Source organism: Lithobates pipiens, unplaced genomic scaffold (assembly GCF_037356315.1).
Source record: "Lithobates pipiens isolate NorthernLeopardFrog02 unplaced genomic scaffold, aLitPip1_a1.2 Scaffold_1, whole genome shotgun sequence".
Lineage (NCBI taxonomy): Eukaryota > Metazoa > Chordata > Amphibia > Anura > Ranidae > Lithobates > Lithobates pipiens.
The window spans coordinates 241,858,956-241,876,309 of record NW_027507685.1 but is presented as its reverse complement, the minus strand read 5'-3'; the positions used below and the strand labels follow the sequence as shown (position 1 = coordinate 241,876,309).

Here is a 17,354-nt window from a genome sequence, read left to right as displayed (position 1 = left end):
TTGGTTGTCTGTGGGCTGGTTGGCAAGTTAAAACTCGTTTTCCTTGGATTTATCCTTTGCCTTGTTTATAATTGAAGAAAAGCATCCCCACAACATGATGTTGCCACCACCATGTTTCACAGTGGGGATGGTGTGTTCAGGGTGATGTGCAGTGTTAAGTCTTCTGCCACACAGAGTTCTGCTGTTAGGCCCAAAAAAGGTAAATTTTGGTCTCATCTGACCAGAGCACCTTCTTCCACATGGCTTCTCACAAACTGCAAATGGGACGTCTTACGGCTTTCAACAATGTCTTTCTTCTTGTCACTCTTCCATAAAGACCAGATTTGTGGAGAGCACGACTAATAGTTGTCCTGTGGACAGATTCTCCCCCCTGAGCTGTGGATCTCTGCAACTCCTCCAGCGTTACCATGGGCCTCTTGGCTGCTTCTCTGATTAATGCTCTCCTTGCCAGTTTAGGTGGACGGCCATGTCTTGGTAGGTTTGCAGTTTGGCCATACTCTTTCCATTTTTGGATGATGGACTGAACAGTGCTCTGTGCGATGTTCAAAGCTTGGGGGAATTTATTTTTTTTTTAAACCTAACCCTGCTTTAAAACTTCTCCACAACGTTATCCTTGACCTGTCTGGTGTGTTCCTTGGCCTTCATGATGCGGTTTGTTACCCAAGCGTCTCTACCAAACCTCTAAGGAGGCCGAGTACAAATGCATGCCACCCTGTCCGATATTTGTAAAAAAATTTGCAAACCATTTATTATTTTCCTTCCACTTCCCAATTATGTGCCACTTTGTGTTAGCCCAGGGCTCGACAAAACCCGGGCGCCCGGTCGCATTTGCGACTAGAATTCCAGACCTGGCGCCTGGGGCAGCACAGCTGGGGGTATGCTGTCTCCGCGGCCCCCCCCCCCGGCGCGATCGCGTCGGGCCGCGCCGCCGCCGGCCGGTAATTTAGCCCCCGGCTTTGAGGCCTTCTACGATCCTATGGTTCCTTCTGTAATCTGGCGCCCTCTTGTGGTGGCCGTTGGAATTACAACCAGCAATGCTAATGGATGCAATGCTAATTTTCCCTGCCTGCCAGCCTATCTTCCTTCCCTTTACTCAGAACCCCTAAAAATTATATATATATTTTATTCTAACACCCTAGAGAATAAAATGGTGGTCGTTGCAATACTGTCTGTCACACCGTATTTGCACAGCGGACTTACAAGCGCACTTTTTTGGGGAAAATGTATTTAATAAAAAAAAAAAAAATAAGACAACAGTAAAGTTAGCCCAATTTTTTTTAATATTGTGAAAGATAATGTTGCGTAGAGTAAATCGTGCTTCAAAATTGCGCCCGCTCATCGAATGGCGACAAACTTTTACCCTTTAAAATCTCCATAGGCGACATTTAAAAAATTCTACAGGTTGCACTTTTTAAGTTACAGAGGAGGTCTCTATTTTTTATTTATTTTAACTTTTATTTTTATTTTTTTCACTGTTCTTTAAAAAAAAAAAAAAAATGTGTCACTTTTGTTCCTATTACAAGGAATGTAAAAATCCCTTGTAATAGAAAAAAGCATGACAGGTCCTCTTGTATATGAGATCTGGGGTCAGAGAGACCTCACATCTCAATTTACACTAAAATGCAATTTAAAAAAAAAATTGTCATTTGAAAAAAATAAATAAAATGTCCCTCTAAGAGCTATGGGGGGCAATGACTTGGAGACAGGTGAGGGGCTTGGGGCTATCTTCCCCTCACTTGTCTCCATGTCAAGCCAGGGACAGGTCCAGATAGCCGTCACGGACCCGGCTCCTAACTTTTTTAGCTGGCTCCTAGATTCCAAGCAAATTTGTCAACCCCTGTGTTAGCCCATCACATAAAATCCCAATAAAACACATTTGTGTTTTTGGTTGTAAAAGGTGTGCATACTTTTTCAAGGCTCGGTAAGCTATTTTAACGTAAATTGCTGAGGACGGACATTCTGAGCTTGTTTTGTAGTGCTCCAGGGCTCCGTTTCTGGTTTCAAGAGGGAAATCAAACTTATCCGACTTTACCGGCAAAAAACAAAAAGGGATAACCTTTTGTTCTCTCCAAGTACTGATCCAGGATGACCCATTTATCCCAGCTAAAGGGTTTTAGCCAACCTTGGAGCTGTTATTTCCAGATCCCACCTTCACAAACTTTCAGAAATGCCTACTGGTGAAATCTGGTATTGCACATTGGCCCTACAATGATTTTTTTTTTTTTATGGCTACCACAGTATGGCCTTATATCGGTTTATCAAGCAGGACCTCTCTGTGGTGGTGCTGGAAACCCCTTTTAAAGCAAACCAACTACTATTAGATTTTGGCTTTCCACCCCAGTGAACTAAGAGAGGTCATGGTGCCTAGAAAAGTGACGCACCTGCTGCGGGTTCCAGCGACAGACACTGAACCACTTTGTTCATTTCTCCTTTGCAACAAGGTGGCAAATTTATTCCTCACTTTGGGCTGTAAATCTGTTGTATTGGCCCGGTCATCTAGTGGTTGTAGAACATTTGATGGGGGAGAAGCCTCCAGTTTCATTGAATGGTCTTCACTTTCTTTCTTTGGTTTCTTATTCTGAGAAAAAGAATATTGACTGAGGAGGTCACATTCTGAAACCCCACCTGGAGAAAAAAGAAAAAAAAAAAAAAAAAAAAAAAAAAAAAAAGAAGAAGAAAGAAAGAAAGACATGCCTTTAATCAATGATGTTAACTACTTGAAGTGCTGCAGAACTAATGAACAGAGCTAATGAATACTAAGACTTTTATAATCATAAGTCTGCTTAACCACTTCAATACCGGGCACTTTCACCCCCCTTCCTGCCCAGGCCAATTTTTAGCTTTCAGCGCTGTCACTTTGAAAAACAATTGCGCGGTCATGCAACAGTACCCCAAATTAAATTTTTATCATTTTATTTCACACAAATAGAGCTTTCTTAATCATTTTATCTTTGGCTAAACAAAAAGACTGAAAATTTTGTAAGGAAGGGAAAAAAAAAAAAAAAAAAGGAGGCAGAAGTTTCTCGGTTTCGGTCATATTTTACAAAGAAGTTCATTTTTCTTCTTCACTGATAAAACTGCACTGATGGCCACTGGGTACTGCGATTAGACAGCTGATCACGTGGTAAAGGGCTGCTGCGATTGGCTCTTTACCTTGGTCTGTGATCAGCTGTGTCCAAAGGAAGTGTGCAGGAGATGTGTTCTGGGTGTATGTCCATGGACGCCCTTCCAGAACAGAGCTGCGCTGTAGCCGTTTTTTCGGCAACGACCCAGTAACAAAGTGGTTAATACACCTTATGGCCAAAGGTTTGTGGACCTGTGACCTTTACACCTACATGTAATCTAAATAATACAGCGCTTACAGATCACAATATATGCATGCATACAACAGTGCAAAAAATGAACAAAATCAAAAATCTTTACTAAATTCTCAAACAAAACAGTCTCAAATAAAATGCTTGGTGCTCCAAAATTCTAAAAAGGTGTTAAAGTGCTTCATGTAAAACATGCTGTGCCATACTCCCCCCTCTCTTGTATCCCTACTCACCAGAAAAAATAAATAAATAAAATAAAATAAAATAAAAAAGAAGGACCCTCAGCTTTGCAGTCTGGGGGTCAAACACGCTTGTGTCTGGTGTTAGGAATACAGGTCTCTATACTTCCTTGGTAGGGTCTCCGAGTGTTACTCTTTGGGGCGGTTAGGAAATCCACCAGGCTCAACAAAACAAAATGATGCTCCTAGTGAAGTACTGTAAAAATTTATTTTAATTGCACAATTACATTAACCGCTTCACCCCCGGAAGATTTTACCCCCTTCCTGACCAGAGCACTTTTTGCGATTCAGCACTGCGTCGCTAACTGACAATTGACACTGACAAGGTCGCACGACCGAGCACCCAAACAAAATTGATGTCCTTTTTTCCCCCCCACAGCTTTCTTTTGGTGGTATTTGATCACCTCTGCGGTTTTTACTTTTTGCACTCAAACAAAAAAAAAAAAAAAAAAAAAAAAAAAACCCACACACACACACTTTTTTTACATTTTGCTATAAATAAATATCCCCCAAAAATATATATATATAAAAAACAATTTTTTTTCCTCAGTTTAGGCCGATATGTATGCTACATATTTTTGGAAAAAATAAAAAACGCAATAAACGTATAATGACTGGTTTGCGCAAAAGTTATAGCATCTACAAAATAGGGGATAGTTTTATGGCATTTTTTTTAAATAGTAATGGCGGTGATATGCCATTTTTATCATGACTGCGACATTATGGCGGACACATCGGACACTTGGCACATTTTTGGGACCATTGTCATTTATACAGCGATCAGTGCTATACAAATGCATTGATTACTGTAAAAATGTCACTGGCAGGGAAGGGGTTACAACTAGGGGGTGATCAAGGGGGTTAGTTGTGTTCCCTAGTGTGTGTTCTAACTGAAGGGGACCGTGTAGAGGAGATGACAAATCGCTGTTCATACTCTGTATGAACAGACGATCAGTCTATTCTCCCCTCAGAGAACCGAAAACTCTGCGTTTACACACACAGATCTCGGTTCTCGGTGTGTCAGCAGCAATAGCGGGAGCCCGCCGGCCACTCGCATGGGCTCCAGGGACGAGCAGAAAGTGCGCACGCGTGCCCCTAGTGGCCACAGGGCAAAGCGATGCAACATAACAGCCATGCCATTTTGCTACAGTAAAACTGCGGTGGCTGGTCGGCAAGTGGTTAATAACTTACAAAATTCCAGATAAAAAACGAGCATGGGACAATCATAAGGTTATTTGGGGATCGCTGCAAATCAGAGTGCGTCCCACAGAGGGCGGAAGCGACGTCTGTTGTAAAACCGGAAATACGTCAATTCGTTTCGCCCCGTCCTTGATGATGCCCTGGAGGGACGAAACGCATAGACGTATTTTCGGTTTTACAACCAAAGATGTCACTTTCTCCCTCCAAGCACCGTTTGAGAGCTTTGTAAAGATTTTTGATTTTGTTAATTTTTTGCACCGTTGTATATATGCATATATTGTGCTCTGCAAGCGCTGTATTTAGATTACGATTAGAGACGATTTAGCACTTGGTGGACAGCAGCTGCAGGGTGTTTTTGCACACAATCTGACACAAAGCACGAGTATTTATCCATTTTTCATTTACACCTATATGAACTTACTCAACATCTCATTCCAAAAGCGTGACCATTTATATGAAGCTGGTCATCACTATGACCGCCTCCACTCTTCTGGGAAGGTTTTCTACAAGATTTTGGTGTGTGTCTAAAGGAATTTGCGACTATTAAGCCAAAAGAACATTTGCAACATCAAATACTGAAGTGAGATAAGATTTGTTTTCTTTAAATGGTATTCCAATCCACCCAAAAAAAAGGTGTTTAGTAGGGTTAAGGCCAGGGCTCTGTGTGGGCCACTCAAGTTCCTCCACAAACTCACAAAAACATGTTCCTATGTAGCTAGCTTTTTGCACACTTATGTTAAAACATAAAACAGCCTTCCCCAGTTTGTTACCACATGGCTGTAGAAGCACAATTGTCTAAAATGTCTTCGTATACAGTAGCCGGGTGCTGAAATTAAATTGCTGCATCGATGCATTGCGATTCGGGTGTACCCGATGCGGCATCGATGCACGAGACCTGAAAAAAAAAAATTATTGGTAGAGCGATCAGTGCGTATAGCTGTTACCTCATTTCTTAGTGTGTGTATATGCCGCTCATGTGACTGCCCGGCCCACCTCTCTCATCTCTGACATCAGAGAATTCCCTGCTGCTGACCTCAGGAGAGACGAGAGAATACCGGAGGCTGGAATGGAAATGGGGGGGGGGTGGTGAGCAGGCAGATCGGCCTTCTCATTATAGGCTGCCATGGTCAGAGGGACAGCAATGACACGTTTCTTCAAGTAAGTTCCCTCCAATGATCCTCTATCGCCCGAGTAGGAGTTCAAGGTGTGCGCCTGCTTGGCCACACCCCCTTATCACTAGGCAACTCAGCGTTTACAGCATTAACAGGGAGACTGGCGGTCGGGGCCTGGAGCACGGCCACCAGCACTGGCAGAGCAGCATGCAAGTACAGAGGGGGAGGGGGCGCTGTGATCTGGGGACACAGGGGGGAGTCCGGGCATGTAGTGGAAGCTGATGTGTCACCTGTGATGAGTAATGTCATTGTCACTGCAGGGGAATGGGCTGTATGGAGGAGTAATATAGACAGGAGGATTGGTGTGATATCTTCCTGAATGTGATGACAGCTTGGGAGGGGACAAAGGACACCATTATTTATTATTCCCAGTATGATGCTGGGGTGACACACACTGTGTATTGCTTTCTCTTACCAGTCTGACCATCTGTCAGGTTGTGTCACAATCAGCATTCAGCTGATCTACATAACCCAACACAAGTCCATATGATAGAATTGTCTTCTATGTGCCTTCATCACACCACGACTCTGCATTATTGTCCGCAGTCTCGGACCCTCTCCTGTAGCATGTCCGCAGTCTCTGACCCTCTCCTGTAGCATGTCCGCAGTCTCTGACCCTCTCCTGTAGCATGTCCGCAGTCTCTGACCCTCTCCTGTAGCATGTCCGCAGTCTCTGACCCTCTCCTGTAGCATGTCCGCAGTCTCTGACCCTCTCCTGTAGCATGTCCGCAGTCTCTGACCCTCTCCTGTAGCATGTCCGCAGTCTCAGACCCTCTTCTGTAGTATGTCCGCAGTCTCAGACCCTCTCCTGTAGCATGTCCGCAGTCTCAGACCCTCTCCTGTAGCATGTCTGCAGTCTCAGACCCTCTCCTGTAGCATGTCTGCAGTCTCAGACCCTCTCCTGTAGCATGTCTGCAGTCTCAGACCCTCTCCTTTAGGATTTTGGGGGAGAGCCTGGAGCTCCTTTGTTTTTGTCTGCTGTGTTTAGACTTTGCTGCATGCAGGAAGTGTTGTCTTTTTTATTTATTCTGTTTTTTTTTTTTTTTTTTAAGAAGAGTTCTGACTACTTGAATTTTTTTTGATGAAAACCATGCGCACTTGCGCTGTAATCATGATGCATCGCGGAATCAAATGGTTGACATGATAATCGTAATCGAATTGTGAGACCACTGAAGATGCGCACCTCTAACAGTATTAATTTTGGCAATCATGCAGACTCCTAATAGACAAATCACACATTTGGAAATGAAGACTTTACCTCCGGATGCGATGTCATAACGTTGCACTCGGGCCTCAGATCACAGAGATGACTGGGGACCAGAGTAAGAAGAGTTCTGACTACTTGAATTTTTTTTGATGAAAACCATGCGCACTTGCGCTGTAATCATGATGCATCGCGGAATCAAATGGTTGACATGATAATCGTAATCGAATTGTGAGACCACTGAAGATGCGCACCTCTAACAGTATTAATTTTGGCAATCATGCAGACTCCTAATAGACAAATCACACATTTGGAAATGAAGACTTTACCTCCGGATGCGATGTCATAACGTTGCACTCGGGCCTCAGATCACAGAGATGACTGGGGACCATCTGCTCATCGGAAATCACTATGACATTTTTTTTTTTTTTTTTTTGTAAACGACGGAGGATTCATTCTCCTGTTCGAGGATCGTAGGGCGAGTCGGGAGAAGCACCGAAGGGTGACAGGATTTCCCCTCCCGCTGGCTGCAACAATGATCAAGCTGCTGAACAGCCACTATGACTGGTTTTACGGTGCATAGAATTGTCTGCTGTAAAAGATGACGATATCTGAATGATGCCTCCAGCTGCACCCATCATTCAGATACCCCCGCTCAAAGTCATAGGACGTCCTTGGGCTGGAAGTGGTTAAGCTTTAAACATTTAGGGGAAACCAATATTTTTGAGTACAAAATCAGCTGCTGGTATATATATATATATATATATATATATATATATATATATATATGACGACACAAATAAAATAATGCTACACCTCATGGATGTTTTAAACATTTTCACACACCTTCAAGTGGTCTCTTCACTGGTTGCTTGTTACTTGGGATTATTAATCCTCGCCGACTCGCCTTTTCTTCCGCCTTTGTCGTCTCTTCTGATTTTATATTTGTGAGGGGACTGAAGTTTCCCTGCCAGATGCTGCCAGAATCCGAGACTTTGTTGTTCCAGCTGTGGCTCTTCAGCTTTGTCAGCTACACATAAAACAAAAAATATAATAATAAAAAAAAAAAAAAATGATATACATTTTTTAATTTATATGAACACAGTCACAAAACCCACAAGGACAACGCACTATTGCTCCTGCTGTGCAAGGATGAAAGCATTTTGTATCCATAGCAACTTCATCTCCTCGATCTATAGAAGAGACCATGGTTCCCCTGGACACAAACCAATAGACCACTATGACAGGGGTCTCCAAAACAACAGCCCTTTCTGACTTTGCTGAGACAGGACCAACGCCTTCCCTACGGACAGAACGGTGATCTGCCTTGTTTACATAGACAAAATCGCCATTCTGGCGCTCTGCCCAATGATCTGCAGGTGCCCACGGACATAGATTCCGCAGTACCCGCAGATCAGACATCCAGACTAAAGCTACCTATAGGAATTATTGGACCGTGGCATGCATGTGCAGTGGAAAGATGGCCATTAAAAAAAATATATATATATATAATAATAATAATAATAATAATAATACGGTTACCATCCCCTATAAATGCTGCGAATGTTAAGCAGAGTAGGATGCCATTTGTCTATTAAAAAAAAAAAAAAAATTAAAATCTAAAGACCCCACAACATGAATCACCTGGGGAATATCAGGATTGTAGTCATCCATTTTCTTTTTTGTGTTCACGTCCACATTGCCCAACGCGATCTGACAAGCCATTGCGTCTCCCATGTTTCTGTTATATTGTTAAGAAAAATCGAGTGAAGAGACGAGATGTATATTATAGAACAATGGTAAGTGCTGCACAGTCGCCACACATGTCCTAGAACAAAAGGGTCTCACAGAAACAAATTTGACGATTTACACTGCACAATATAAAAACTTAGGGGGGGTTGCACGAGTCTGCCCCATTTTATAAATATCTTTACATTTTTGTTACCTTTTTTGTATAGATCTGTTTGTCCCGTGCATGTTTGAATACACTTACTGTTGACTGACTCTGCTGGAAGTCTATAAATATATTCCCAAAACAGTTGGAGAATGCGGGCATCGATCCCGCTACCTCTCGCATGCTAAGCGAGCGCTCTACCATTTGAGCTAATTCCCCTCAATAAAGTACAAATAGGATTCGGATCTGCTGGTGTGGGGCATGCATTCTTCTCAATCTCTTTTAGATGACATGAAACCCTAAAAATGTGACTCAGCTTTATGTTTACATAAGTGTTTTACATTTCAAGAAAATCTTTCATATAAAAATAAGTGGCCATGTAATTTGTTCTATAATCCATTTCAAATCTGTGATCATACTCTTAAGGCCCCTTTCACACATGTGGACAGTATGTCCGTATTTCATCCATCTGTTTGCAGATGAAATACAGACATACATGCATCCCTATGGGATATCATCCGCTATGGTCTAATTCTGCAGACGGAGGAAAATCCTATTTTTCTATCTGTCTGCAGAGTGGATCGGATGAACACGAACAGACGGTCTGTGTTCATCCAATCCCCCATAGAGGAGAGCAGAGAGCTGACAGGGCGGTCCCTGCACAGTGTGCACGGACTGCCCTGTCATCCGCCAGCTCAGCGGGAACAACGGAGCGATCCCCGCTGAGCAAATGGATCATCACGGGGCGGATCATTAGGGATCCGTCCCATGTGAAAGGAGCCTTACTCGGGTCTCTGCTACACAGTCTAGGAAAGCCATCCTCAACCATAAAAACGTAACCCCAGGGTTTCTCCAGATGTTGCTAGGGGTTCCTTGAGCTGTGGCTAATTAACTTCTCATCTGATGGTGCCTTCATAGATCCAGGTTCATCACCAATTGGCAAAGCCAGTAGCATGACGGCAATGATCTTTAAAGCGGTCTGTAAGGGGGGGGCATTCTAGCTACCACTATAAGGGGCATTCTTCCCACTGACCCCCAAGCTAAGGGGCATTCTTCCCACTGACCCCCAAGCTAAGGGGAATTCTTCCCACTGACCCCCAAGCTAAGGGGAATTCTTCCCACTGACCCCCAAGCTAAGGGGAATTCTTCCCACTGACCACCAAGCTAAGGGGCATTCTTCCCACTGACCTCCAAGCTAAGGGGCATTCTTCCCACTGACCTCCAAGCTAAAGGGGCATTCTTCCCACTGACCTCCAAGCTAAAGGGGCATTCTTCCCACTGACCTCCAAGCTAAAGGGGCATTCTTCCCACTGACCTCCAAGCTAAAGGGGCATTCTTCCCACTGACCTCCAAGCTAAAGGGGCATTCTTCCCACTGACCTCCAAGCTAAAGGGGCATTCTTCCCACTGACCTCCAAGCTAAAGGGGCATTCTTCCCACTGACCTCCAAGCTAAAGGGGCATTCTTCCCACTGACCTCCAAGCTAAAGGGGCATTCTTCCCACTGACCTCCAAGCTAAAAGGGGCATTCTTCCCACTGACCTCCAAGCTAAAGGGGCATTTTTCTAATGACCCAGATGGACTCAACTTAGTAGGGGTTCCACCAAGACATAAAAAATAATTTCAAGGGTTCCTCTGGGGTAATAGGGTTGAGAACGGCTGGCCAAGGACAAGACAATCACAGGCATGATACAGGTGGATCAAATCTGCCTCTGCCAGCTCCTGTACTCACCTCTCAGACCAAAGCGACATTGAAGCTAATGTGTTCTGTGGCACTGGTCCCCATGATCCTCCTCTCCTGTCAGCATGCAACATTACATACAAACACCTGGGCTGGATGCAAGATAAGGAACATGGGACTGAGCACACCAGGATAGCCAGCCATGTCTTGTTGACCCTTTAATTCATTGGATTTCAGTTCTTACAATCATGGAGGCTCAGCGAGGGTGTTACCACAACATCCAATTATGTACAGCTTTCTGATGTCCCCTCCCACCAGCATTGCACCGAGAACCACAGAGACCCAGTGATGAAGCTACTGGGTCTAAAATAGGTTATGCAATGAGAGAGGAAAAAAAAAAAAAAAAAAACACACACACACACACACACACACACACACACACACACACACACACACTTAAAAATGTAGATAAGTATGTTCATGGGGGGGGGGGGGGCAAAATATAACTGGATTACATTTCACCTTTAACCGCCATTGGCATGCGTCACATTTTCCATGTCTGGTTTCTTTTACACGTTTTGTCTGGATTTAGAACAATCAAGACATTCATCAGAAAAGGATACGGTCCAGCATAGCTTAATTCTTTAGGGTCAATGCCATCTTCATAAGGGTTAAGAGGAACCAGTTTTCTTTTCATTGGGTCAAAGACCAACTGGTACAGAAATGTATTATTGGCACGGATAAATCCATCTATGTATCCATCAGGAACAGTAATATTGGATTTCAAATACTGTCCCATTTTCTTAATAACCTGAAAGAGAAAAAAGAGTGTTGGGTTCTTAGGGTGAGAAACTACAAATCCCAGAGAATTCTTGAAAATGGCAAAAAAATCTGTCTCCATTTACAAGTTTAGGAAATCCCTAGGTCATCTTAATTGGCTTAACTGGCATAACGTTTTTATTTTATTAACATTTAAAAGTGATTCTAAATGCAATTTTGTTTACATATTTTTTTTTTTTTTTTTTTAATAGAGACATCATAAAAATAAATAAGAAAAATAAAAGTGCCCCCATTCCTGCGTGCTCACGCGCAGAAGCATACGCAAGGCGTGCACACATATGTAAATTGTGTTCACACCACACATCTGAGGTATCACCGCAAATGTTATAGCAAGAGCAATAATTCTAGCACTAGACCTTCTGTGTAAATCTAAACAGGTGACCTGTAAACAATTTTATAGCTTTGCCTTAAAATGTTTTTTTTTTTTTTTTTTTTTTTTTTTTTTTTTTTAGGTATCATAGTTTATCTCCACTCCACGAGCAATTTTAAAGTGTGACGTGTTGGGTATCCATTTACTTGATGTAGCATCTTTTACATTTACCCCTTAAAATTTGGCAACAGGGGGGTTGGCAGCGGACTGCGAGAATTTTAATGCAGAAGAGCTGGCCTCTTCTGCATTAAAATTCCTGTCCATTCGCCAATTTATTTTTTTTATTTTGTCCTAATGTTCCAAGAGATTAACTGCTAAAATAAAATATTTAAATAAAAAGACAGAAATGGAGAGAATATACAAAAGCACTATGTATTCCATTTAAAATGACAAGACATTCCAAAGATCACACCAATTAGAATATTTACCTGTACAATATCCGGATTATTTGCAATTTTCAGAACTTTGCTGGCTTTAGCTAAACCCACGCCATGGATAGAGGGCAGATAGTCACATCCGGACAGGATACACATATAGCGGAATTTCTCTTCTGTGAACACATCTCCCAGATGTTTACATTTTCCAAACCGATCCTGATCAATTTCCAAACCGTTTCCATATTGGTCCATTTTCAGAATCACCTTAAAAAAAAAAAAAAAAAAAAAAAAAAAAAAAATTGAATTCCAATAGGCTTTGTTCAGCAATAAAAAAAATAAAATAAAAAAAGTTTAAAAAGGGCACCGGCACCCTACATACCAATCAATCTGTTTTTATAATGAATAAAAAAAAAAAAAGTGTAAAGTAATCCAAGCATTTACAATTTCAAGAGCAGGTCGATTTCAAAGTTCAAGCTGAAGTTTAAGTATGTATGTTTTGCATACTAGCCCAGCTTGCACCAACATAAGAATCATGTGCAATACCCATGCTTTGGGATTCCCATGGAAGCTGGAAATCACTGTAGTAGGCTCTGCCACTATAGGGATTGGCACAGGACCCGGAAACTAGCAGTGATCAGCCACCTTGCTGCATTGTGAACACAGGAGTTTGCTCACTCGCTTGGCATGGGCACCATTCAGAGAGCACCTTGCTTTGAATTCATTGAGAAAATACTTTACATTCACTTATTGGACAAGGTATCAAGGTGATGTTTCTACCTGTCGGTCAGCACTTTTTTTTTTTTTGCAACTGTACACTAAGCTGTGCATGCATGGCTCAGTGTACAGACTTGGCCCAGTTCTGTGTGCAAGCATACCCTGTTTCTCCGAAAATAAGACCTAGTGTGATTGTCGGTGATGGCTGCAATATAAGCCCTACCCCCCAAATAAGCCCTAGTTAAAGTCCTTGTAGGTCTAATTTTCAGGGTAGGGCTTATATTGCAGCCATCACCGACAATCACGCTAGGTCTTATTTTCGGGGGAAACAGGGTAGGCAGGAGATACGCATTCCAGGCTCAGCCAATCAAGAAGTCAAAGACTTGGAACCCAGAAGACCAAGGGAAAATTGAAGTGCCAACACCTTTAGAAGATGTTCCATATTGCACCTGATCACCCCACCCCTCTGTGACAGTGGGTGGGGAGGGGTGGATCCTTTCCCCGCAACTGCTTTCAGCATTTAAAAACAGCACAGCCCCCACACAGCTATGTCATTAATTTAGAGAGTTTTGAGAATGAACTATCAGTACCACTGCAGCCGACGGCTTGTAGTTCTCAATACCTGTGAGGGTTGAGAAAGGAGCGTGCATGCTTGGAACCAACACGGCGCATGCTCCGAAATGCGGTGCAAAGTATCCTGGGTCCAGGGACGTCACCGACCACCTGCACCGCCACACTAATGCTACAAGCCACGCTGTGCTCCAGCCGGGTTAGGAGCCTCCACAGCAATCTTCATCAGCTCCCATCACACCAGAGGCGCCCTTTTTCTTCCTCCGAGCGCCACAGGCAGACGAGAGAACTGGCACCCTGGACCTGCACTTAGAGATGAGCCTCTCCTACCATTATCGTGTGAGTAGTCCAGATTGGGGGCTCAATAAAAGTTATCAGTCTTACTACACTAAGTGGCGCTTTTCCGCTCCGCCTTCTCAATAACTGCGACGGTGCTGCTGAGCACTCTTGTAGTTCATGGATTCTTCCTGCAAATCATTAACTGTCTGCCTGTATCAGAGGTATGGGCAGACAGTGTACCGAGTGTCTGCAGGATCCTGGCATTGCACCCGAGATCTGCTGATCACGGATGCAATGCTTTACAGGCTCCAGTGTAATAAAATAAAAATGAACATTTAACCTGCAAAAATATTGTTTTTTACTTTAAATCAAAAGCGATCTTATCTTTTAAAGTGAAATTAAAGTCTAATTTTTTATTTTTTTTGCCTTTAAAAATAACAAACATGTTATACTTACCCGCTCTGTAATGGTTTTGCACAGAGCAGCCCAAATCCTCCTCTTCTGCGGTCCACCGCCAGCACTCCTGGCCCTTCCCTCCTGTCGAGTGCCCCCACAGCAAGCAGCTTGCTATGGGGGCACCCGAGCCGAGGCCCCATGTGTCCATTCAGACACAGATCCACGGTTTGGCCCCATCCCGCCCCTCTTTCTCCTGATTGGCTAACCGACAGCAGTGGGAGCCAATGGCACCACTGTGTCTCAGCCAATCAGGAGGGAGAGTCCCGGATGGCCAAGGCACTCGTGCACATCACTGAATAGAGATGGGGCTCAGGTAAGTATTAGAGGAGCTGCTACAAACAGGTTTCTAATCTTAATGCATAGAATACATTAAGATAAAAAACCTTGTCTTTACAACCACTTAAAAAAAGGTAAAAACCTTTTTTTTTTGGTGCCACTCCCCCCCCCCCTGCCCCTTTAAATACTTACCTGAGCCCAATAACAGTGGCGTTGCTCTCGTTCCCCTTCATCATTGGATTCAGTGAGAGAAGTGGGAGCCATTGTCAATCAAAGCCAGGGAGCGAGTTGCACCGTGTGTGGGTCAATAGATCCTTTACAATTACTTTAAATCAACAAAACCGCTTCTTACCTTCTTACAGCCAAAAGCAAGAAGGTCAGAGTCTTCTGTAATGATTGCCTGGGCAAAACCATGTTTGTTCAAGTACGCCAGCTGAGAATCCGCCTCATACGGGGCAACTATACAATTAACGCCTTCAGAACGCGCAGCCTGCAACAGAGCAGATATAAGGATGAAAAAACATTGCAATGGAAGATCAAATGAAGCTACCATAAAGGCCTTCCTATACCAAAAGGGGGTTAAAATGAAAAACAAGTCAATTTATAAAAATGAATAAATAATAATAAATCCAGGCACCTTGCTTATTCTACAGATTAAATACACACAGAAAATGAGCTCTTATTACAAGAAGCATTTATCTATCCAGACAATTTTATGGCAACACACTGCACTCTACATTCATCACACTCTGAGGGACCACACCTCTATCAGTGTTGCGGTGCAAAAGACTGACATCAATACAGGTTCCCGTTACTTATGCTAGCTGCGCGTAAAATACACTTAACTATTTTTAAAAGGAATGCACAATTACAATAAGATTTTGGACGACTTTAGCTCTGCAATAAGCAGGCTATTAACTTGTTCCCACCTGGCCTATGGCAAGACAACGCTGGCAGGAACTTGTTGATGCGGTGCGGGTGTTATGACTTCCTACCGGATCCCGCCCTGGTACGATCTGTCACTGGGCACAGCTGATGACTGATCACTGTACAGACCCGCTGCCGGACCAATGTGACCGCAGGAACCAATGACACCTGAAAACAATGGAGGTCTTCCTTTCAAGCCATCCATTGTTTTTCTAGCTGTGATTGGTCAGTGTGATCACATGGTACAAACTGGGCCAACCACAGCCCATCTGTATCATGTGATTAGCTCGGACACCAATCACTGTTAAAAAACAAGGTTACTATATTAACATTACAAAAAATAAAAAAGGAGAAATATATATATATATATACACACACACACACACACACACACACACATATATACATACATACATACACACACACACATCCATACCCGTATTTATCGGCGTATAACATGCACTTTTTTTCCCCCCTTAGTTCTAGTTCAAACCGGATGCAGTGCAGTGTGCTTTTTTTTCTGCACAAAGTGCATGCACAGTGTTTTAAATATATTCCAATGGCTCTAGTTCACACCATGCAGTCAGTTTCTGCATCGGAAACTGACTGCATGGTGTAGACTAGAGCCATTGGAATACATTGAAAACACTGTGCATGCATTTTTAGTGCAGAAAAAAAATGCTCAGAAATGAACGGGACTGCGTCTGGTGTGAACTGGCCCTTAAAATCAGGGCAAAAATCGTGGGTGTGTGTTATATGCCGATCCCCACTGTCTTTTTTTTTTTTATAATAAAAAAATATATAAAAAGGAAAAAAAAAAAAAAAAAAGTATAATTATATATATTTTTTTCGGAAAATGAATGACCATAAAACAAAAAAAAAATAAAATAAAACTAACAAACATCACACACTGCCTCTTACTAAATACCTTGGACCGTCTACTTTACAAAAAGGGGCAATTTGGGGAATATTTGTTCTAGGGGTGTTGAATATAAATCGCAGCATTGCGATTCTGACATTTACGATGCTGCGAGTCGGCTGAATCGACGTTTGGTGACGTCATTCATCCCTCTGTGCGGTGGTGCTCTACCTCTCTGGGAACCAAAACAGCCAGTACAGTGCGGCGGGGGGGGGGGGCGGTGGTGTTCACTCCAGGAGACCCGACATCAGGAGAGGCTTCACTGGAGGCCCTGGTAGGGGGTAAATCGACTGACACAGAGCCGACGAGTGCCAGTGTTACTAACCCCATCCATCCACTACCATCACCCCTCTGCCTCTGATCCCAGCCATCCCTGGGGACTTCTGATTGCTTGAATTTTTGGATAAAAAAAGTTTAACCATGCGCACTTATCGTGATGCATTGTGGAATCGAATCATGGACAGGATAAACTTAAGACCAGTGAGGATGCGCACCCCGAATTTGTATTGTCTTGACATTTTTGGGCCTCAGGATTGATTTTTTTTATTTTTCAGATATAGATAGACACACACACACCACAGTTTGCGGAGGCTAAACTTTCCTACAGACTAAATAATATTACACTGATTTGGGTTATTTTCACCAAAGAAATGACAGAACACATTTTGGCTAAAATTCATGAAGAAAGATTTATTTGCAAAAGTTTATAACAGAAAAATAAAAAATAAATAAAAGGTTTTTTTTTTTTTTTTTCAAAAGTTGTCTGACTTTTTTCCCCTCCCATTTATTTAGCAAAAAATAGAAAACCCAGTGGTTACATACCACCAAAAGAAAGCTCTATTTGTTAAAGAAAAAAAAATTCATATGGGTACAGCATTGCATGACTGCGCAATTGTCATTCAAAGTGTGACAGTGCTGAAAGCT

At 42.8% G+C, this 17,354-nt stretch overlaps 1 protein-coding gene and 1 non-coding gene across 2 annotated transcripts in view; both read right to left on the bottom strand.

Annotated features, from left to right (window-relative positions):
* Window positions 1–17,354, bottom strand: part of EXO1 (exonuclease 1) — a 36,847-nt gene that overhangs the window by 9,618 nt on the left and 9,875 nt on the right. The window contains exons 5-10 of the mRNA XM_077484786.1: window positions 14,937–15,074; window positions 12,341–12,553; window positions 11,326–11,513; window positions 8,774–8,870; window positions 7,976–8,159; window positions 2,382–2,625 (exon numbers count right to left, since the gene is read on the bottom strand). Coding sequence (XP_077340912.1) covers window positions 2,382–2,625; window positions 7,976–8,159; window positions 8,774–8,870; window positions 11,326–11,513; window positions 12,341–12,553; window positions 14,937–15,074 — 1,064 coding nt within the window. The remainder of the gene's footprint in view (window positions 1–2,381; window positions 2,626–7,975; window positions 8,160–8,773; window positions 8,871–11,325; window positions 11,514–12,340; window positions 12,554–14,936; window positions 15,075–17,354) is intronic.
* On the bottom strand, window positions 9,170–9,242 carry TRNAA-AGC (transfer RNA alanine (anticodon AGC)). Its single transcript has one exon. It is a non-coding gene; the product is annotated as a tRNA-Ala (tRNA).